General features: G+C 39.7%; 1 protein-coding gene across 3 annotated transcripts in view; it reads left to right on the top strand.

Annotated features, from left to right (window-relative positions):
* TECRL (trans-2,3-enoyl-CoA reductase like) overlaps positions 1–23,739 on the top strand; it is a 103,813-nt gene extending 80,074 nt beyond the window's left edge. For all 3 annotated transcript variants that reach the window (XM_042797154.1, XM_032997870.2, XM_032997869.2), the window contains 8 exons: positions 7,469–7,584; positions 10,243–10,348; positions 12,128–12,200; positions 14,231–14,274; positions 18,632–18,689; positions 20,032–20,117; positions 20,502–20,547; positions 22,092–23,739. In XM_042797154.1, the coding sequence (XP_042653088.1) occupies positions 7,469–7,584; positions 10,243–10,348; positions 12,128–12,200; positions 14,231–14,274; positions 18,632–18,689; positions 20,032–20,117; positions 20,502–20,547; positions 22,092–22,219 (657 nt within the window). In that variant the 3' untranslated portion in view covers positions 22,220–23,739. The remainder of the gene's footprint in view (positions 1–7,468; positions 7,585–10,242; positions 10,349–12,127; positions 12,201–14,230; positions 14,275–18,631; positions 18,690–20,031; positions 20,118–20,501; positions 20,548–22,091) is intronic.
* The last annotated feature ends 488 nt before the right edge of the window (positions 23,740–24,227 follow it).

Genomic DNA, 24,227 nt, shown 5'->3' with positions numbered 1-24,227 from the left:
GATGTTTTCCCTAATTTGGGACCAGAAGAAGAGACTTCAGTAAAGGTTTATAACCTTTCAATGGGATATAGAAGTACAGACAATTATGATAGAATAAAAAAGACAGGATCTGAGGAATTTGAAGGGGTAGGAGGGCTGGGAGTCCCAGAAAACTAGTGGGTCAGCGTGAAGAGGATAAATTTAAGAAAACTCATATGATCATTGCTTAGGGCAGAATTTGAGATCAAGGTAAGAGAGCGAGCTGAGGATCTGTAGGTTTTATCAATGGAGAATGACACTGAATATATTTCTCAGCGGATACATATCATAGCTTACATATTTTGTGGCCAATTCAAACATGGGTAGTTGTGGGACAGGACACTACCAACTGAATAACACTTTCAGGGAATTGTGGGTACCTGGAAAACTTGGCAGCAGTGCCAAATAAACAGAATGTGTGATTCTGTGTAAATCTGTTGGTGGTTTAAGAATGACTACAGCAAAGTGCCAGAGAGAAACTCCCCAAATGTTTTTTCATTGCTAAACCTCTTGGATCAATAGATAATTTGATCACAGAAGATGATCTCCAGGAAAAAAAGAGAAGTCACTATTTCCTCTACAACACTTTTTCCAATTACAATTATTTGTAATGTAAAGCACCTCCATTTTACAACTAACAGTATGTACTTGGCAGAAGTTTCTGCTTGAACACACAGTAAGTGGTGCTCTACCTTGGTACAGCTGGCTAAGTCTTGAGCTGATCCCAGTCAAATGCTATGAACTTTCAAAACACTGTAACCTTTCACAAAGGCAAATTATACACACAAGATTGGTCTTATTTTTCATTTAATTAAGTCTAATAATTTTCAACCTCCAGGGTTATCAGGAGAGAACAGCTTGCATTTGCCTGATTTCTTGCCATGTTTTTATATTATTTGTGCCTTTCCTTGGGTCACATATACTTTTGGCTCTTTGTTGCTGCCCAGTGGCAGCATGAAGCCAACTGATAAGGGAAGAGGAGACCTCTGAAATTGCCCACATGTCTGATTGGGATTCCTCAAATGCTGCTTCTAATAGAGAAAATGATGTTGCAATAATTTATCTTGGTCTCAGCAACAAATGCCACAAGCTCACAAAGAACCATGCCAGTGTGTCAATTTTTCAGACACCAAAGGGAGTTAGGGAGCTACCAGGAAATTTAATTCTGAGGGGTGAATGTTTGGTTGCTGTTGAGCACAGTGCAGGCTGAAGAACTTATGCATAAGTGTTTATAGTAATACCCTTACGCTTTTACTGCTTCAAGTGCAAAAAAAAGGGAGAGGGAATTCAGTAAGCATAAACAGAACAAGCTGTTTCTTTCAGTTATACACAACTTTATGCTTAAACCCTTCCTGTTACTTAAAGAACAAAGAGTTACTTGGTGTATGGTGCTGATAAATGTAGGCCATTTCCTATTTGTATGCAGAGTAACTACAGATGTTGACATTTTGTCAATCTATGCAAATTTAAGAAGTTTTAGTCCCTCTAGAATGTATAAGCCTGGTAAAATTATTTTGTATGGGAAATTTTTTCCCAACCCCATACTGGGGGTAAGGAGAGCACAAAGAGGAGAGTGAATCAGAGAAGGAACCAGTGTCTGAGAAGACCAAGTGCCCTTTTATCATCCTTTGCCCACCTTGTCTGGTGACATTGACAATTTACTGAATTTCTCTGTATTGCAGTTTCCAGATATGTGGCAAGAAAATAACAGTATTTTCCTCTTTGCAAAGTGCTTTGAGGCTTCTAGATGAAAAGCACTATGGAGAAGCTAGTTGAGGTTATTAGTAATAGCCCAGTGTCAAAAAGCACTCTTTCATTTACGTATCTACATAGCAGATGATAAATACACATTTTAAAATGATACACATTATATAGCAGATTTCAAAATGCTGTCAAGGCTCTGTAAAGATTTGGCAGTGAATCTGAACTCACACTGGTGTTTGGTTACAAACAGAACTTGACTGCTTTGCTGAATATGTATAGGTACAAACATATATAACACGCATATACATGTGTGCATAAGAAGAGCATTTGTTAATTTGCAGTAATTTTCTATTTTGAGTAAGAAACATGCAAAGGTTTTTGCTCTCAGGGAAGAATCTTGACCAGAGCACGAAATGGTCTGATGCCAAACTAGTGGTTTCAGACAGCTCAGTCTTAGTAAAGAGGCAGGAGGAAGCTGGGATTTCACCTCCCTTTTCCCACAGAGGGAGCACAGGCCTGACTCAGGGACTAACAGCATCCATCACTGTTCAGCTCCCAGCTCCTGAAGCTGGCCTGAGTCAGCTGCAATCTGCCTATAAAATCATACAACAAATCCATCCCTATCTCTGGTATTTGCAGTAAATATTGAGCTGCAGCCTGAAATACTCTTAGACATGAGTCACTGTAAAATCTGCGCAGGCAAGGGAAGCTTCAGGTGCCCCTGCATGTGCTATTTAAGTTTTGTAGAATGGATTAGCATGTTCCATGAGAACTGGAACAAAAATCATTGAATATTCAAGCAGCCCTTAGAATTGCGCTACCTGATGCAAAACTTCAGGTGCTGTGGATTTTTGCAAACAAGAAAATACAAAAAATTTTAAAAAAATAAAGATTTAGAGATGCTGCTAAAATTGTGCCATTATCATCCCCAGGTAATTATATGGCCTTTAATGAGGTAGCAAAGCATGTGAAGTAGAAATTAGTCCAGAAATTAATAATGTTTTTTAATGATTATTAGCTCAAGAGTACTTAGGGCTGGGATTTAAAAGGAGTCTAAAGTAGTTAGATGCTAAGTTTAATGGGATTTGGGAGCTTGGGAAGGTTCAACTGCCTGTTTCTCTTGGGTTTCTCAGAAATCCCAGCTGCATTCTGTACACTCACACATGGTAATGGTCTGTCTGATATGAATGGATCCTTCTCTTCATGCGGTACGCACTGTCTCAGCCCGACCCAGGCTCAGACCCGCAACTAGTGCCTTTGTCTCACATTTATCAGAGAAACTAAGCTCTGTCCATTAGATAATTTATATACTGCAGCTGCTTTTCCATCAACGTTGCCCAGGACGTGCTTGAGCTATTCTGTATCTCTTGCTGTGCTGAGAGCCTCTGGCGATGGCCCAAAGTCATTGTCCTGGCTGCAGGTATTATCCTCATACCATGTCCTTCGCTTCCCCTGCTTGAACCCAGACATCCCGTTGGCAGTAGCAGAGAAAACATCATGACCAGCACCAGTGAACTGGGAAACTACCCCTACATGGCATGGAAAGAGCTGCAGGAAGGCATCAGTATGGAAAAGGCTGTATGGCCTTTCCTCAGCTCTCCTCTGCAGCTTGTCATAAATGAGATAATGTGAGACTATGCCAAAAGGCAATGTGATACAAGATAGGGTGTGTTGTGTGGTATTGCAGAAAGGGCATGTCATAAACATTAGAGAGGAATTAGCTGATGCCCTCATGTGAAGATTGCTAATTCGTGGGCTGTTCATTTAGAAAGATTGTTGGACTTTTTCAGACTCCTCCACTCCACCCCCTCTGTTTATAGCTTCCTTTTCCCAACCAGTACACAAGGTACTATTAACTCATTTCAAAAACCTTTCCATTCCCTGTAGTAGACCTGTTGGGATGGTGCCAGGCACTGTGCCAGCTGCCCCTACCAGCCAAAAAATTCACCTCACATTCCCTCAAATAATGAAAGAAAGAGTTCCTTTCACCTTTGGTGCATTCATATCTCCCTAAATATTCCCTATGCCTCATAAGGTCTAGGATTATAATTCCTGACCTGGTTGTTACTCAGTTCAGCAAGGTGTTACTGACATAATCATCTGAACAGAGATAAAAGAAGAAGGTACAACCTGGCTCATGCAAAATGAGATGCCTTGCTGGTCTGTGAATTAGATATCCTACATTGTTTTCCAATTTGCCTCACCATCTCTTGAATGATGGAAGCTCCTACCTTAACTCTCTTTTGCATATTCCAGATCTCTGTTTTGTTGTTTATGTATTAGATGTTTCCAGTTTAGGTACTACTGAATCAGGTCCCCAAGGACCTGATAATTAAGACAGTTAAAGAAGCTTGAGTTTAGCACCCTGTATGGAGCTCATGACTGGGAAAGGTTTGATTCAAGAGTAGCACTTTTTCTATGCCACTGAGAGTAAGAGGTATATAGAGTATATAATGCCAGACACTGGAGAGAAGGAAGCTTAGAGAACTGAACACTATGCAAGGTATGAAATAGAGTGTACAGATGTGGAAAAAAAGGGCTAATCTCCTGTTTTTTTAATTCAGGGACTTAATGATGAGCTCAACAGTTAAATTCAGTTGAGCTATGCACATTGTAGTAGAAATGGAATGCTCTTCCCGGAAAAGAGCTTTGTGTTTACTGTGAACCACCATATTTGGCTGCACCAAATACACCAAAATAATCTAGGTGGGCCCACAAAATGATAAAGTAATTTTCTTCTAAATACTGGATTTTTTTTTTTTTACATTTCTACAGAAAAAAAAATGCACTGTGTTTTAAATGATCACTCTTCTGTTTTTCTAAAAAATGGTATTTCTTTTGCCCAGAAACTATAAGCTAAGATGTTATTATTTTGGGGGTTTTGTTTAAAATTTGGTTATTATTTTTGCATGACAAGTCAGCAGGAACTAGTATCTTAGTAATTTTGTAGGCTTTTTGAGCATCTGTAAAAATGATAGGTTGAGCTGATCCTTAACACATCTAATAACTCCCCGAGCCCAGCAATTAGTCAGCTATAGGATGAGTATGAAGATACTAGGTAGGCTTAATTGCATATATGCATTGAGAATCAATAGTAAAAGAATGGTGCTTGCCTTTGATTGCCAATGGTTAGAACTGATTGTAATTTTGTGTTAATTTAAGACACTTTCTTTTCCACCTGCTTGAACTTGTGGGATTTTTAGCAGAGCTTCTCTGCCTGCCTTTCTGGAACTCACTTTTCATTTCTCATTAATTTAAAATCAGTGGGCCAGAAAAGGAGAGCAGAAGTTGCAGCTTGGGAGATGCAACAGAGGGAAACAGACTGAAACTCACCCAAAATGTTAAAAAAACCCCCCAAAACACTGCAGCAAATTGAACCTCGTCCTCTAAAACAGAATGCTACTGATCTTAACTATGTTCCAGCAGTGTGATGCAGTTATGACAAAGTCAAATTCAGTCCTGCCTGCCAGACAATACCTGCTTGATTGCAAATCTCAGAGCTGACCAAGGACAGCCTGCCTCCGCACGGGTGACTAATGCCTTGTCGAATGTGACTGACACACAGATTAGAAGAGACCTTGTCCCCAGCCTGTAAAGTGCCCTGAGCGTGCTGATGCTGCTCACCTCCACAAACCCCAGCTCAAGAGCTGCTGTTGGTGTTCTCTGCTGCTTATATGAATTGCTCTGGTGGGAGGCTCTGCATCCCACCTCCTACAGCAAAAACACTTCCTCACCTAGTCACAAGGATTCAGGTATCAGGTGGCTGGTAGCTTTGGCTGCTAAATAGAGACTGAATTTTTTCACTAAATCCTGAAGCTTTCCTTCTCCTTCCAGCATCTAAAATCAGCCAGAGGGTAAGAGGGGAACACTTGGTGCAGTGACAACTAACCACAACTTGGTGCTAATTCCTGCCAAACTTTTCCTGGCAGCTTTATAATATGCTCATGCCAAACAGATGATAAAAGCTGGAAGTTACAGGTGTATTTTTTGTTGTGACTCATGGCTGAGAGGAAAAGCTACACTGAAGCAAGCAGCACATTCCAAGCTCTTACACCTACCTGCCCAGACCATATTGTCTGCACCTCTGTCTCCTATACCACCGTTGTCTATATTTAGTGTATTAGGTTTTAATAGCGTGTCTTATAGTGTTTGCAGAGTGCCTAACACAGTGGACTCGCAGTTAGGAATAGACCCATACAACTGCTATTAGGACAAAACTCTAATAAACCCTTGGCAGTGGTGTGTTCCACAACAGTGTGGGCTCTTAGACACTCTGATTAAATGTTTTCATACACACACACACAACTCCTCTAGGGATCATGCAGAGTCTAAATGGAGCACAGAAATCACGGTGTCATGTAGAACAAAAGAGAATTTGACATTTCCCTGGTAGAGAACACTTAAGTCTGTTTTTTTTTTTGGACACAGTCCTGCTATGAAAGGCTGAAATTTCAAAAAGTTTCCCCCTGTAATAGAGGAAAAGAAATGCTACGAGGGGTCCCGAATGAAGGAAGCCTAGCTGCAGAATATTTCTTCAAGAAAATCTTTCTCTTTCAAAGCTCTTCTGAAGAGCGATTAGAAGAACAGCCCACTGGGGATCAGACTGCCTGACAAATACTACTTTTGAGAAAGGTAATCTAAATTCAGTGCTGCTTCCTTAAACCACAGGTATTTATCCATATACAATTCTATAGCAGTGCAAATAGCCACCTTAAAAGCCAAACTGCTCATTAGTTATGATTTTTTATCCCTTAAGCAATACTACGCACTTGAGTTATGATTTGCCAGTTGCTGGTCCTTGTAAACATGTAGAACTACACCATTTCCATCTTATTCTGAGATTCATTCCAGCAGGGACAGGTGATCAAATCCAGAACTCACATCACTCTAACCATGTTCCTCCAACTGTTTGTAGCTTAAGAGTGTGCCCTGACAAAAGGCAATACAGACTGCACCAAATCAAAGCCAGAATGTAAAACTAAGGGTGGCTCCTGGCAGTGCTATAACTCCGTCTTTTCTCCCTGCTCCCATATGTCCTCCCTGTGGCTAGCAGGGGTTACAGTGAGGAGATTAAATTATTTCTTTCTGTTTTACAGGGTAACTTACTTGCCCAGTCTGCCTACCACAGGCTACTTCTGCTGATGCCTGCACAGGGAGGAGCCCCACTCAGTCACTGAACAAAGCCTCAAAGCACCATACAATAGGCAGGGCAGGCAGGTCCTGCTCTTCCAGCCTACACCAAATCTCGAGCAATGATCCCTCCCTTCCAGATGACTCTGCTAGCAACCAGGATTCAAAGCTGTGTTTGTTTCTGTCGTGCTTGGTTGGCTTTGACTGATGTATCACTTAATTGCAAAAAAAAAAAAAAAAAGAAAATGGCAGAAAGCAAACTGCCTTCAGCTTCTGGATCTTGATTTTCAGTGTTGTTTAGATTCCAAATAGGTATCTGATGGCACATCCAAAAGTATAAAGAGGAGATAACTGTGATTTTGACCACCTTCCATGAAGCATTCCTGACTGAGTTAATGTTCTGCATGGAAACCTCTCTCTCATTTCCTAGATGGATTTTACACTTTTGCTAAAGAGACAGCAGAAAAAACACAACATGTCATTTAATTCCTCAAAATGAAGCCAAAATGACATTTGAAGGATGAATAGGTTTTGTGGATAGGGGTATTTTTTCTTCTGATGCCTTTATTGGTACAATTTCCTACTCTGATACAGCTATTTTCTTTTTAATTTCCAGTTTTTTCTAACAGAATACACCGGGCCTCTTCTAATATATCTGCTCTTTTACATTCGCCTCTCAACGATTTATGACCGAGTGGAAAGTGCGAAGAGCTTCCGCCACCCAGTGGTCCAGTGAGTGACATTTGCATGAACTATTTTCCTGGAGGACAGGGAGCCAGAGGGATGGAGACTGCATTTCCAGGGCTGAGGAGGTTACAGGGGGTGTGAGGCTGCATGCCTGGTCTCAGAGTCAGTGGGAGCTTCAGATTGTTCTTACCAATAGTGGTTTGGCATTTTAGCAGTACGCACGCCTGACCAAAAATGGGATCCCTGTTGCAATGGCCACTGCACTTGGTCACAATGGAAGATGTAGTATTTTCCCCAAATAATTTGCCCTCTAGACACACAGACTGAGCAGAAAGTGAAATAATAAACACAGTGGGTAGTAACCCAAAGTCACACTTGGCAGAGAAGACAGAGAAGAGAGGACAAAACATCACATGTCCCACTCTCAGTCTCTTTAGGGTGCATTCCCATTCGTAAGATGAGCACCCAGCACAGAAGATAACTACCTCCACACTGGTGCTTACCTAGGCACAACAGGGAGGAATTTCAAGAGGTCTGCATGTCATGAGTCAGGCCAAGAACAACTGAGAAACTCAGAAGCACCATACCATAGGAATTCAAAACTGGTAATCTGATTTTTTAAATAAACCTCTTCAGATTGTAATTGTTCCCAGGGCCATATGCAACATATTTGAGTTCTGAAAGACTTTTAAGAAATGACACTTAATTGACAAACAAAAATAAGAGCTCAGCCACTGTTATAGAACAGCAAAGAGCACAGGTTGTGTCTAGCTGTGCAGAAACAAATCAGAGAATCTCATATATAAACATGAACCAGATAGCTTTGCTTCTCTCCATCACCGGAACAGTAACGCTAACAAGGAAAACTAAACAGTTCCAGTACAGTACAGAAGGAGCTGAACACAAGGAAATGCTACCTGCTTAGTCTGCTAGAACTCAAGAGCATGCAAAAAAGCAATGAAGAGAGGACAGCCAACCAAGATAGCTTTTTACGACATTTGACAGCCCCTGCTATTCCAAATCCTTTTGAAGGACTCTGGGAGAAACAAAGGGGACCTGATCAGTGGGAGGGATTAAGAACTGTTACAGACAAGAAAGTGGCAAGCAGCTGAACACAGTAGCTGCCAGGGAGGCTCAAGGCACTGCCACCACCAACTGTACCCCTCCACAGGATGGTGATTAATGCACCAGGCAAGCTGGTAACTTTCACACTTAAGGAACTTACTTCTCTTCAGTGTGACTGTCCCCATTCTGGGGGATTAGTGCCTGGCAAGAGGGGTGGAATGCCATCAAGGAAAGCCTGTCGGCTGCATAAGTTGGAGCACTGGTACCGGGAGGGCACACAGGGAACGAGTGGCCTCAAGGAACTGTACAGCTTCCCCACAGCACTTCTTCCACACTATGACTGCAGAATCAAGAGAGCTGGTATACAACACAGAAACACAGTGAGTAATAATATCATTTACAGATGGAGGAACAGAGGCTTGGAGAGACATTAAGGGGGTTAGTGGAGCTGGGAATGAGAACACAGAATAGTTGAATTCAAATCCAGAGCTGCAAGATGTTTGATTTCCTTCTGTTGCTCATACACTTGAAAGGAGAGAGTTTCTGGTAGCACAGAAGAGCCAGCAGTACCTTTATCTTCTTTTAAGTGGTCAAGGGGTGTGCAGAATCCTTCTAATGACCACTCCTTAACAGGTTTATCCAAGATCCCCATCCTAATCCAAATTAATTGTAAAATTCCCAGCAATGCTGGAAGTTTGCTCCAGACTCTGGATAAGTCGTTAATTGTTTGAAATTTTCTTAGCTCAACTCTCTCTGGTTTAATTACTTTGAAATTGTTTAATCTTTGACTCTGGCTACCATACAAGATGCATAATAAAAGTATTTGAGATTTCATATGCTGAAAACCACTTTTCATTTGTCTTATAATTGGTTTGCAGTGAGATGGGCTCTGGTAGTACGGTATATGTAACCAAGATAAAATGCCACCAGGAATCACTCTTGACATTTGTTTTTGAAACTCAATCTCTATGAGCTGCAACTCATTCTCAGAAGCAAATCAGCAACGCCTGTTATTGTTTCATAATCTTCCTCAAAAGAGAATCAGTATAATAATTTCTACAACAATTACCTCGTTTCTTTGTAACAGGCAACAAAAAAGTCATCAGAATGGATTAATTTTGCAACAAAATCTCATTTTGCGTCCACAGGGAAGTGAAATACAGACTACCTCCATGCAGCTACTTGAGTTGGCATAGGACAAGGAAACCATTCAGAAGATATCCCAAATGTTTTTAAATGTCAGACACATCCTACAGGAGCATTAAGGTGGCCTTGAAACATGGGAGATGTCTTTTGGAAAAGCACAGCAGACGCCTGCTTGTATACACAGCTGTCCTGTTTTAATGTCTTGGCAGGGCTATGTATCACATTCAGAGTGTGAGGAGCTCTTTTTAATTCAAGGCTAGTAAAAATAAGTTGCTTCCCTGCAAAATGAAAGCAACTTTGTATAACACTGAAAATGATTCCATTAATCTTTGGTTCCAGATGCTTCAATTAAGACAATATCTTAAATCCCACGATTTCAGTGTGACTCTGCAGTTTTGGAATATTAGTCCTTATTCCTTTTGTGACATTAAATTGTGAAGTAATAAAAAGCAATCTTACCTTAATTTCCTTTTTTTTTTTTTTTCCTTCCAGCTTGGCCTGCTTCTGCCATTGCTTACATTACATCAGACATCTTCTGGAGACATTATTTGTTCACAAGTTTTCAGGAGGGCATACTCCTCTGAAAAATATGATAAAGGTGACAATATGTTTATCATTTTGTGTAAGAGAGAATATCCTCATATCAAAGCAGTCCTTGGAAGAAGATAGGAAAATAAAAAATAATTTATTTTCTAGCTCCAGGAATTATGATTAGTCAAAATACAAATATAGGAAGAGTTTCAGGGCCATGTCTCCAAGGACATGAACTGAAACCAATGTCCATTTTAGCTCCTGCATGTCAATGTCCACTTTAACTCATCCACGCAAGGGGCTGATTGTCATGTCCAGGATATTTTTCAGACTGAATGCTATTTTATTATGCGATATGCTGCTGCAACATCTAGCAATGCTGACAGAAATCACATTCCACTTCCTCAGTGCAATATAAATATAAAACAAGAGACAGACCTTGCATTAAGAAGCTAAAATCAAATTACAAATAGAAAAAACCCAAAAATCTCCTTCTATAGGTGGAGGCCTCAGGAAGGAAGATACTGAGGGAGCCTAAAGTATTCTGAGTCCCAAAGTCTCCTGAATTTCAACTGTGAGTCATTACTCATAGGCTCTCCTTTCTTTTATTTCGCTTACACAGACTCAGTTATTTTGTATCACCCCATGCCCCATCCCATTCAGTGTGATGTAAAGACCTTCCCTTTAAAACTTTTGTGATACATTTAAGATTTTAGTGAAGGAGATAAGTGTATGACCATGACAGGGGGCTCGACATGATTCTAGTCAGAAAGGAGGTAATGAGATGCACAGCTAAAGATGTTGTTTTACAATACACAGTGTTTAAAAAAAAAATAAAACAAAACAAAACAAAAGAATATAAGCTAAACGACTGTGGATCCAGAGTGCCACCTCCAAAGTGATTCATGCATGTGGGAGTTAAAGACCCACAGTTACTGAGGTCCCCTTGTGCTTGTGGTACCTATCCCACAATGGCACCACACAAAAAGTTTAAAAAGAGAAAGTCTGACTTGCAGCCCTACTTATGGGATGGAGCTGTAGCCAGTCCCAGGATACTGCTCTTCCTGAGAAGGTACTGAGCACAGGACCTTTAGCCTAGACGCATAGAAAGGCTTTAACCAGTCTCCAGGGTGGTTTCTGTTGTTTGGCTGGTGGGTTTTGTTTTTTCCTCGTACAAATAATGGGAGCAGTGACCCTTACACAGGGCAAGAACATGATCACATTACCTCTGCTTGGGCTTTCCCAAGCCTACGTCTTCTGTCACCGAGTAAAGGCAGCTGGGGTGCCCCTTTTAAATAAGAGGATGAAGTGGGACTGAATCCATGGGGGTAGATGCAGTGCATAGCTCAAATATCTTTACAGGAACTGTGTGCTTTTTTTTTTTTTTTTGCTAGGATTAAACCAGGCCTATTTAGTTTTACTTTTCTTTCCTCAGCTGGCTTAACATTCTGTTTGGCTAGTTCTACCTTGCTTGGAAATGCTGACTTTAAGGTATAGTAAGTCAGCTGTGTTAACCAGCCTGAGACTTTTAATAGTACAAGTCAGAGAAATGTGCCCTTCAGCAGTAGAATCAAATGAGGAGAAAACAAATGTTAGTCCCTACAAGAAGAATAAAATATATTCAACACAATCAAAAAAATCTACACTGTATGTCCTTTTATCTTTTTTTTTTAGTGGCTTCATAACATCTTAAAAAGATCTATATTGTGTGACTCAAGAAGCTACTGTGAAGTCTCTCAGTGGTCATCTGGGTTTTGAACTTACCAGAATTTATATTTATAAAGTTATGGTTTGTACTTGCTTATTGCCCTTTCTAACAAAAAAAATGTATCTTTTTCTGTTCCAGGGCTGTGCCTTTTACTGGGGATTCACTTCCTGGATTGCATACTACATCAACCATCCACGATATACACCTCCATGTATGTATAAATAGAACACAAAACTGACCTTGGTTTTAAAAAATTTTTGGTATGCAAACTTAAGTCCTCCAAAATCAATAGATAGCCCCCACATGAGATCATATGACTAACCTAGTCAGAGATTAGACTTTAGTCTGTGTCAGAAGGAAGATAATTGTGCGGGACGCACTCCTGCTGTGCCACTGAGTGTACATCCCTGTTCAGTGATGGACAATTGCTGTCCAGTTTTATGAACTGGAAATATTGACCAACTGGAGAAAACACAAAGATCTATATATTTTGCTCATCTTCATAATATTTGTGCTAAAAAAGCAGGAGAGAACTAGAGCTAGCTGCATTTTCTTGGAGGAGAGATTTATTTGTAAAGATACATCCTTTTCATAAAAATTAAGATTTTTTTTTTGTGAGAAACCAGTAAAAGTCAATCAGATACTGCTGATAATAATGAAAAAAATTCCTGCTTTTTGCTTCCATATTTCATTCATCATTTGTTCCCTCTCATGGTATTTTATTGTTGCACTGCTGTTTCTTCATATTTTTTTTCTTCTTGTTTACTCTTTGAACTTTTGCTTCTTTTGAGCATAACTGACATAAGTTTTGTTTCCTACTATTTTATTTTCCCTGCTATGCCTTAGTCTTTCTTTTCCTATGCATCTTCTACCTATCTATGAGCTTTAGGAACAAAGGTTTTGCTTTGTCATTTTTATTTACACTTAAATTACTAATTTTTTTCAATCAAAAATTTCTCCTACATGGCATTTGCTTTCCTTTCAAAATAACACAAAAGTTCTGTTTCAGAATTATGTGGTTCGTTGAAAGACAGTTGAATTTGGTGTGGCTTTAACAGTAATGCTGAAAACAGTATTGAAACCTCCCTAGACATAACTTTTAGCAGTCTGGGCTATCAAATCAGTAGGTGCAGCTTCTTTACAGAGGAAACCATTTGTTCAAGACAAAGCTTTCCAACAGCAAAGGCATTCAGAAGTACTTCTAATTGGTTGCCACTCCCTTAAAATTAAAATTATAGGTGTAATGCTGGAGATCACCAGCACCAAGGCATGGTTAGCTGGATCAGTAAAACACTGATGGTTTATTTTAGATGAAGGAACAGGTGACCTCTACAGCCATATCCAGAGATGACTGGTTTGGGGACAGCTAAGAAAAGGCAACCAGGTAGTTGCAGAATGCTGCTCAGGAGTGATAAATTAAACCAGGCTGACAAAGTTGCCATGAAGAACATCTACTTAGCAGCTCCATACTCAGATGTTGACATGTGTGGTTGTTCTGAGGAGTTTTAGCACATGCCCTTGGCACCACAGAGGAGTCATGTGCCAACCTGAGAAAAAGGGTTCTCAAAAGTAAAGGTTTGATGAGACTTGGTCAGGGAAGTGAGGTACATACATGTGGTTTGTGTCCCTCACCCATGACCGGCTGAGAACTGTAAACCTTTGGAGATGAACATGACACAGTACTCCAATGGTCTGCAGACAATAGCAAAAAGAAGAGAGCAGTCAAAGGCCAGGTAAAAATTGTAAAAGCTAAATATATTTCTTGCATGGTAAGGCTGTGAAGCAGACAGTGGCTCTATATAAAAGCCTCACTACTGAAAAAGAAAAAAAAAAAGTACTCTATAGCTTATGTCTGTGTTCTTTGCTCATGGAGGTAGAAGGGCTTATGGATAAGGCTGTGATTCCTGGCCTGGGTCTGCCGCTGACCTTCACTTCATCCCCACCCTTGCCTTTCCAAGCAATTTGACACCACCACCTGCTTTGACAAAGCACTTGGACATATGAAGCTGGCAGATACTAGAAAAAAGCTAGGTGAAAACTGCCTTGAGGACAGTAAAGAGACTGGCATTTCTTGAGTGCTGTTACTATTTGTGTTGTCTTCATACTGCATTTGATAATAGTCATTCTGCAGAGCCTCTGAGGAAAGAAGTATTTCTGCTCCTCCCCACTAGATAAATTTCACTCATAGCAAACCTTGTGCATACCTTAAAATACAATTTATAATTTAATTCTATTTTCTAGCCTTTGGCCACAGACAAGTTTCTTTTGCCGCCCTTGCTTTTCTGGTACGTACAAAAATAAAGTTTTATTAATGACTGTGGAATAGGAGTAACTCACCATTTAGCAAAATGCAGTAATGCTGCTGTACGTTTGTCTATATATATACACACACACCCACAGCCCTGTGCCCTTTGATTGGATTTAGTGATAATCTATTAACGTTTCTAGGCCAGGAAGTCTCCTAGTAGTATTTATCTATACAGAGCTTAACATGAAGTACTGTATCTGAGAGCCATGAGAACCCCATCAGCATTATTACTACTCATAGTTGTGTAAAAACACTAATATTTAGACAGATTGAAACTTGCCATTATTATAATACTGAAGAATTACAACCTAGTCAGACTTTTCAATAGTACTGTGTACCCTGAATATCTTAACCTCAATAGCTACTAAAACCAATCCCCACTAAAGTGGTTTAAGCCATGGGAAAGTGCAGGTGATGAAGGATGGCTGAGACTACCGAACCTGATGTTTGAATTAACAAAACCATATAGTGAGACAGAAGTTCAGTAAGAAATTCTCACATGGAAATGTATATTGTCTTCCATCTTCTGTGGGCATTGGACTTGGAAATGTTAAGTGTTGACTTACCCAAGCGAGCATGGGTCAGTAGCCAAAACAGTCAGCCTCTTTGAAAATCAGATACAGATCAGTTTCCAGAAATATAACAGGAAGATGGGACAGTAATGTGTCCAGGCTCCTTCAGGCAAACACTATTCAGAAAAGGCAAACACTATTCAAACTACTCCTTAACAATATTGAAATGCTTTTGTAAATTGGGACCCTTAAAGATCACAGTTGTGTCAGTGTTTGTCTCCAGGGTTGGCCATGCTGTTATCAGCTTTTCCTGCTCTAAGAAGGCATAGCAAAGACAAGAAGAATACTCACATGAAGAAGTAAGTTCATGCACTCAGTGAGGCTCTACTGCTGAAAGCAATAATCTTGTACTGCGGAGACAGGAGGTTGTGGCAGCAGTACGCAAGGGTGCACCCAGTACCTCACTGTCTGCACCCTTCCCAAGCTCAGAGGTTACCTGAAACCAAGAAAAGCACTTGTCTGAATACTCAGTGCTACCAGTAAAACTAATCCACATCAAAATCTCTGCATAGAAAAAGCCTTCTTTTCTAATTGAACATCCTTCCTCACCTCAATGTAACATGCCCTGCTATAGCTTTTATGGAAAATGCTGCTATCAAGCAAAGGGATGAGTCCTGTTGGGGGGTATTTGCTATAAAATATAGCCATCCCCTTCAGAGCTGCATCAACACCTGGTCTGTGGTCTGAATTCTTGCAGCTCTTTTGAGAACTTCCTACCCATGGAAACTCAAAACCTTTTCCTTTCAGACATTGTTCTGGCAGGTTCCCAGACAATGGATTTAAAATAGCAACATACAAAAAATAATTTGAAGCTGTTTTCACAGGTTTCTAAAACATATGAATAAAATATTTGGAAGATTTCATTTTTTTCCCCTCTTTTAAGGTTTGTCTTTATTATATATCCTGATTTAAGTGTATACATCTGCAGCTGCTGTAAACAACAGTACTGAGTAATTTGAAGGGTGTCAGCAGGCTCTTCTGAAAGATTCTCATATTTAGAGAACCTGCTCTGAGCTTTGCAGGGATGTTTTTCTCATAGGTTACGCATAGAATATAAACAGGGGGAACAGTATGTAGATGTCAATATTTTATCATCATAAATATGGTAAGCCTTTTTTCTGCTGTTCCCTGCTGGCCCTTATTTTATATCTGAGACACTGACTAAGGACTAGCTTACATTTAGCAGTACTTCTCCATTGAGAGCATTAGCAGCCACATTTCTAAAGATGGACATAAGAGCTAATTACAGCGGAATGCAGCTGCAGAGTCAAAGGGAAGCCAATAAAAATCATGATGAGTGGATTGAGAGCAGCCCTGTAGAGAAGGACTTGGTGGTGTTAGTGGATGGAAAACTGACTATGAGCCAGCAATGTGCACTTGCAGCCCAGAAAGCCAACTGTGTCCTGAGCTGCATCAAGAGAAATGTGGCCAGCAGGTCGAGGGAGGGGATTCTCCCCCTCTGCTCTACTCTGCTCTCGTGAGATCCCCCCAGCAGTGCTGTGTCCAGCTCTGGGGCCCCCAACATAAGAAAGATGTGGACCTGCTCGAGAGGGTCCAGAAGAGGCCACAAAGATGATCGGGGGGCTGGAGCACGTCCCTTATGAGGACAGGCTGGGAGAGGTGGGGTTGTTCAGCCTGGACAAGAGAAGGTTCTGGGTAGACCTTATAGCAGCCTCCCAGTGCTGAAAGGGGGTACAGGGAAGCTGGGGAGGGACTCTTTATCAGGGGGTGTAGTGATAGGATGAGGGGTAACAGTTTTAAACTGAAAGAGGGTAGATTTAGATTAGATATCAGGAAGAAATTCTTTACTGGAACGTGTCCTTCCACATGGCAGTGGGGGTTTGGAAATAGATTGTTTTTAAGGTCCCTTCCAACCCAAACCGTTCTATGATTCTGTGAAAGATCCCTGCAGAAATGCCCTTTGCTTGTTTTACTTAGAACTGATTATAGAATTAGTAGGTGTTAACTACAGTGTGTGAATCTCTTTTGCTCCACAATAGTATGAGCATTGCACATTTATGTATAGTGTTTGACAAAACCACTTTTAACTTCAAAATTTTTTTCTTTAAAATAATAGTAATGAGAAAAAATCACGTTCCTAGCTCATAATTGGAAGTACGTAAATTAAAATTACTTCTATTGCTATGGCTAGAATTATAGCTTCTGATATGGTATTTCATAATAGAATTTCCTTTTCTGGCTATTTAGTGTTTTACATCTGGTGTTTATGATAGATGACAGCCAGTTAGTTGTAATTAAAAAACATAAAAGGACTGCAGGATTTGACCCATGACTACATGCAGAATAACAGCTTTGCTAATAGAACTGATTTAAAATTTCCTAACAAAGCCCACAGAAATCTCTCTGACAAAAAGGGGAAAATTCTTCAGCAATGCTATCTACAATATTCTTTCAGATAATTGCACATTTCAATATAAAATGAAGTTATATATTCCTTTCAATTAGTTTTAATTGAATTTTGTTATGGATGATTTTCACAATTGGCTTAAAAAAATTACAATTGTGTTTCCTTCTTTCTGTATTAATTTTGTGACTTTACACTTTTATGTCTCCAGGTTCTAGCACTCTTCCTTTTTATTTTAATTTCTTAATTTTTTTCCAGCCTTGCAAAATTTAGAATGACAAATGGTATAAGAAAACAGAACTTTTTAACACTGAATATTTTCAATTTGAGAGGAGAAATCAGTCTTCAAACCCAGAAATTAATACAGAACTTCAATTCAGTCTGAGATTGAAATGTATACAGCATTTTGTTTTTCTTCATAAAGCAGGGGAAAAAATGAAAAACATAAAATTAGATTGCTGTACTGACAGGCTTTCTTTTTCAGGAATTGTAACTGGTTTTCCTACCAGTTCCCACTTTAAATATGGGTAGTGATTGGTTTTGATTCTACGGTAGTTGTAATTGCTGAAGTACTGAAAGCCACAAGCAAATCTGAAATCACCTTGTATTACATGCTGTAAAAGCAAGTGGGGAGACATAGTACCTCTTCCAAAGGTTTGAACCACCTAAATATTAAAGACCAAGTTTGAGAGGTTGGTTAGGGGTGGCAATAGCATAAGCAGAGAGTAGCAGAACCAGGAATAATACTGGCTCCCTTCATTTATCAAGTCCAGACTACTATCTGTTGGACCAGTCTGCCCTTCAGAAAACCACCACCATTTCCTTCACCTTGTTTTTCCTTCCTCTATGACTTACCTAGAGAACTGGTTGCTGTGGTCCGTAACCAGCATAACAAAGGTGTTACGATGAACACCTTTCAAAGTGTGTGTAGGAAGAGGGCAGGCATATTAACTCGTGGCACCTTTACAAAACCAGTGGTCAACACTTCACCTGCTTCTTCGCATCCTGGATTAAATCCAAATCCTGACAAAGATGTTCAGTTCAGAAAAGTATCTTGCTAAATTCCTTAGACCCCAGGGAGCCTTTCAAACCTCCCCAGACCAAGGCGTGTTCCACGTGCTGGGCATGGGCAGCACACTGAAGGCCAGCCCGCGCTGAGCTCTGCAGAGCTGAAACATGGGCTTTCATCCCAGGCTGCACCCGTGGTGCTCACTAGACACTTGTGCGTTTGACAATGATTACAAAATATATTTTCCATGGGAGAGACATTCTGGAGTACGTATTTTCTGGATGCAGAGACTAAATTGTACGGGGGGGGGATTCTGGTTATGCACTGCAACGCAGTTACTGCAGCATTTTAGGTATGCAACTGAAAATATGTTTTTAATGTCTTGCAGATGTGTGAAGCTGGAAATCACTTTATCAATGTAACTTTAGCTCACCAAAATCATTCAGGTTTGTCTTTGTTTTCTGTTTGTCTATTTAAGACTGAAGTGTGCTTAACCTATCCATCTTCTGCTGTTATACTGTAATTTATGTATCTTCATCCAGAATAAAGAAAGATGAAGTATGGAACCATGCCATTGGTATAACATCTTCAAAATAAATGTGGTGACAAGGAAACATTAGCAACACCACTGTTGTTACAAAGCTTATAGCAAGTTTATCTTAATTAGACACAACTGCAATTTAAATATGGATTTAAGCATGAAAGTTCTCTAAAGCACCCTGTTGACTGACAACAAAGGATTCCATTTTAATTAAGTTTCAAAAACTTTCAAACTAGATTGCAAAGTTTTTAGATACATGCATCTCATGCAAAGGTACACACACACACATATATGCAACCATACAAAGACAGACTCATAAAGAGCTACACAGGCATCAGTGTATATATATGCTCTTAAAAGGCTGCTCCAAGCATGGGTTTTCAGGATATTTTTGTACCATGAGAATAAAAGTTGTACTATATATACTAGAAAGTAAAATATATTTTCAGATAATAATAGTATAATTTTTCACTGTAACACTCTATTCAAGAAAATACTTCACCACAGTATGATCAACTTCACACGCTGAAGTCAGTTTCTATTCTGGAAAGCTTTTGTTGTGCTGTGATTATGTTGTTTGTTGCAAGGGACCTAATTCAGCTTAAGACCGGCAAGAACCAAATAATTAATCTACGTTCTCAATGCCTACAACTATTAAAGATAATATTGTTGCCAGAACTTAAAATTGAAGTGTTACATGTGTGGTATTTTGTGTGAACATTATCAGTGGATATGGAGTCTCATCCTGTTAGCTCTGCAGTTGTTTTTCCGTTCTACTCTGGGATGGAGGATGATGATGTAAGAGGGGACAGATTCACGTTCCTGAGTAAGGCTAAATAAGATACAGCTGCATCCTTTATATCCCAGAAGAGCGCCCTTAGCCCTTGCCTGCTGGCTAATCCACATTAAACTATTTGTCTCTCTCTTCCTCTGAACAAAGGTTGCATCCTTTGGACATGCCAGACCTTCCTGTAAAAACCGATAGATGGCTCGCTAAACAGCATTCTCACTAGGATAAATACAGTTTTTGCTGTCTCAAAAGATTTCATTGAAACTTTCCTAACAAGTTTTACTCTGGGAGCATTGGTCAAGGGGATGGCTGTTACACAGGCAAGTTGTGATAAGGTTCAGTTCCCCTCCCTGTATTGAAACTGGTTTTGTCTGTTTGGTTTTTTTTTTCCTTTTTTTTTTTTCTTTTTTTTCTTTTTTTTCTTTTTTTTTTTTTTTTTTTTTTTTCTTTCATGAAGGAAGTAAAACCTGTTTTCCAAGTCCAACATACAACCCCTTCACGTGGCTCTTCCTGCTGGTATCCTGTCCCAACTATACGTATGAGGTACATGACTTTCTTATGCTTATATGTAAAGAGCAAGTGCTTACGGTGTTTCAGCATTTGCCTGCAGAAAATCTGCAACTCCTCTGTGCAGTCCCTCTGTGTGTCAGTCATTATGTTCTGTATGTCAGAGTCTCCTTGCTCACACAAATGTTTCTCCACCAGACTCTTGTCTTCCCTCACATCAATATCATGTCTCTTGTGTATATTCTGCTCTACTACAGAATCCCCAGTGATCCAAGGATTTACCACCCATCTCTTCTCCCCATCCAGCACACTGAGGGGATCCTTTCTATCTACTTTTCCTCTCCCATCTTCTTCCAGGGAGAGCATTTGAAAACTTGCCCTTTTGCTTTACAATTAATGGTGCCTTTTTCTTTGCAACAGGTTGGATCTTGGATTAGTTTCACAGTGATGACACAAACACTGCCAGGTAAGTTTGAAACACAATGAAGATAGCCTCTAAATTGTTGTTAGGGGAAGTGAATTCTGGAAATCTAAAATTTGCCAAAAAATTTATGGCCCATGAAATATTGCCATCAAATCCCCCTTGTAACATGACTGTATAAACCTCCAAAGTGCTACCCTCATAAAGCTGCGGAGAGTGTGAACACTACTGCAACACCTTCTTTTGATCAAAACCAGCTCTCTGCTTTTTGTGAGATATTGTTTCTTCTGTTTCCATAGTGAAAACAGACTCTGAAATTTAGAAGAAAAAAAAAAAAGTCTGTATTAATTTACAGTCAATCATTTTGATATAGGAAAATTTCTTTCCATTGTAAACCTGGAATAGTGCTTCTAATAGGGAGAGGAAACCAGATGTACTTAGTATTTCAAGAGAGGAAAGACATGCATGTTCCTGGTAGCATTTCCCTATTTGCTTATATCAGGCAACCAGCTCATAACAGCATCCTGCTTAGTAGCATTTGCAACTCTTGCTCAGTACTTTCCTGCATCCTTAGAGACCTAAATACCCATACAAATATGGTCCCTGGGACTGAGCTCTCCAGAACATTCACTTTTTAATTATTTTTCCATTCCAAAATAGAAATCTATAAAAGCTCCTTGCAAAAAGTAGCCCCATGTGGTTTACAAATGAAAGGAATTTCAAAAGTGAATTAAACTGCATCATGCAAAAATTTAACCTTTGATTTTGTGTGATAAGATACAAGATTTTTGTGCTTTAGGGTCTGGAATGGAGATGACCTGAAAGTTTGGGGACATTGTAGGGCTGCATTTACAAGATGAGGGAGCAGCAGCATATGCAGCACATTCATCCTTGCTGTAACAGTCCCAAACGTAACTTGACCAAATGCCAAATGAATGTTTCTGACCCACCAGCTCATTTTAAAGGAGAAAGGGTAACGAATTTGCAAAAAGCACCTCTAAAATCATTTGGTGCCACTCAGTCTGAAGGGAAAGGTACTCGAGAGACCTCTTACTGGCTCCTGACAGCTACAGCAGTGGCCTGGGCATCTACAGTTGTTAGGCTTTGTGAGACCTTGCTGCCAGGCAGCTACATCTGTTCGTGCACCTACTGCCTACTTGCTCCGGGGCCAAGCTCTCCTTCCATGCAAAAGGAAGGTACAGCACATCTCCCTGTTATGGTTGGGAGCCAGAAGTAAGAACAAAGAAATGTTATAAGTCGAAAGCAAACCAGAAAAATAGTTGAGAGATGCCACGGGTAATTCTGTGTTGAGACAGCACCGTACCCAGGGAGGCCTTGTGATTTATGGTGATACAGGTGATACAGGGTGTGTCTAACAGATGTGAACATCATTTGTGTGAATTCTGGTGTGGAGGCTGAGCCTCAGGCTGTGGTATATCAGCAACTGCAAGGCTGAGGGCAAGGACAGAGTTAACTTGTCTTTGACCACAGAAGAGACTGCAGACTTTTCCATAAACCCTCATGTATTCACCTAAACAGACACTGAAAGACACATGATCTTCTTTTTTTTTCCTCTTTTTCCTTGGTAGTTGGCATTTTTGCTTTCCTGATGGTCATCCAGATGTCTCTCTGGGCCCAAAAGAAACACAAGCTGTACCTGAAGAGATTTTATCCAGAGGTGCGGAGAAAAGCAGCTATGATTCCTATCATCTTCTAAGCTCTTCACAAGAGTTGGAGCCTAAGTGTATGGTTCAAGAGCTAACTCAGAGTAAATGAGCCATTTCATTCAGTAACCAAATCAGAAGAATAACTACTGGATATCTTTTTCAGAAAATTAACAGTTCAAGATGAGGAGCTTTTAATTAAGTGAAAAAATGTAGTTCTTGAATTCTTGGTTCCTGCTAAAAGATATGATTTAATTAGATTTTCTGTAATGGAGCTAATTGGGAAGGGACAAGAAAATTGCTTATATTGAATGCTAGGCTAGATATTTAGCTGGTGTAAATGAGCACAGATGCTGTTAAAATTAACGAATACAGCTCATCTACATGTATTCAGGTCTGGTGATTTTAAGGCTCAGTATTAGATGTTAATGAGAGTCTTGGATTTTTGCATTGGAAGACGTTTCACAGGCTTATTTTTATTAAACTGCACAGAAGCAGCATGTTCTGCCTCAGCTCCTCTAAAGCATCACATCAAAGAATGACCGCTATGCTGTTAACCACAGTTTAGTCTAGCTTTACAAGATTTTTCTTTCTTTTTTTTTTTTTTTTTTTTTTTTTTTTTTAAAAAAAATTAATCTCATAGAAAATTGTTCAATACAAATTGGCTTAAACTGATCACTGCAAAGAAGTCTGGCTTTCTTTTATTTTCAGGTAGGCAGGTCAGCCTCATAGTCCCAGAAGGGAACTGTTTGTGAGGTGCTTCCCATCTTGCTACTAATTTGCAGCATGATCTTGGGTATATCATTTAAGTCCATCCCCTTTCTCACATTAAACATTTCTGGGAATAGCAGAAGACTTTCTGGACTAACAAGCATGTTAAGATCCCTTTGTTCAGTGACTGACTGCATCCAGACACCATTCACCTTACTCCTATCAAGCACTGTGAAATCCTTGGGTGTGAGGTGAACCAGAGTACAGCTCGTTATCGAAAGGGAAAGGGATTCTGCCAAATGCATTTCAGTCCATATCTAAACTGTCTCGAACACTGCTGAAAGGCTTCAGCTCCCCTTCAGTGTGATCAGTCTTTATGTGCTACTTTGCTTTCCAGGACATTATTTTTTAAAGGGGCTTTTTATTCAGGTCCTGAAACCCCTATCTACATTTGCAAATCAGTGGCATCCAGAAGCGCAATTTTAATTACAGAGGGCAAAAGAACCAGAACTGCTTCAGCAAATATTAAGATATGGAGAGATAGGGCATTAAGTCCTCTTTTCATTCTATTTCTGTTGCACATTTATCAATGTCTTTTGGTTTCCTTAGGCTGGTGAAAAAGCTTGCCTAAAGAAATTTAATCATTAGAAAAACACTGGAGTACACAAGCAAGGCAGGCAGTTTGTCTCCTAAAGGCGCTATTATCTTTGTGCCCACTCAAGTGTTTGAGCAAAATTAATTTGCCCAGTAAATTGGGTTCGTATCCCTCTTCTAATGTCTAACTAGCAACACTTATCCTATTAGCTACTGTAACTCAATTTCATCTTGGTAATGTAAATAAATCACTTTTTTTAACTTGTAACCTGTGAACACCTAGAATTTTTATTCCTCTCAATGGGAAACCTGAGTCACAGTGAACATCCAGTTCTCTAACTCAGAGTGCTCATAAAGACATAGTTTTTAAAAATTATTTTCTGTACTCTTTAGTCACTTATACCTAACAACAATAGTTTTGAAACCCATTTTTTTCCAGCCAGTGTTAGATGTGAGAGTCAAGACAGTTGTCTATTTCTTTAATCCAGCTACTGGGATTGTTTTAATTTCATGTTTATTAAATGTCTCACTTTAGCAGTCTTCAAGTTTAGAATAGTTCATGTGGGAGGGTAACTTGCAAAAATGACTGACTTAACTATTAATCTCTTGATTATACTAGCAGCAGCTTTAAGTCTGTTCAAAGCATGTTTCAGAGTGATTCCAATTGCTAGGAGCGTGGGTCCTATCCAACAGTTATCTTAGGCATAGGAAATACTTCAGGAATTGTTTACCTCCCTGCTTATTAGTTGGTTGTTC

Source organism: Tyto alba, unplaced genomic scaffold (assembly GCF_018691265.1).
Source record: "Tyto alba isolate M040663 unplaced genomic scaffold, T.alba_DEE_v4.0 Super-Scaffold_23, whole genome shotgun sequence".
In the NCBI taxonomy this organism is placed as follows: domain Eukaryota; kingdom Metazoa; phylum Chordata; class Aves; order Strigiformes; family Tytonidae; genus Tyto; species Tyto alba.
The sequence above is the reverse complement of the archived record's forward strand: the minus strand, read 5'-3'. Positions and strand labels throughout refer to the sequence as shown.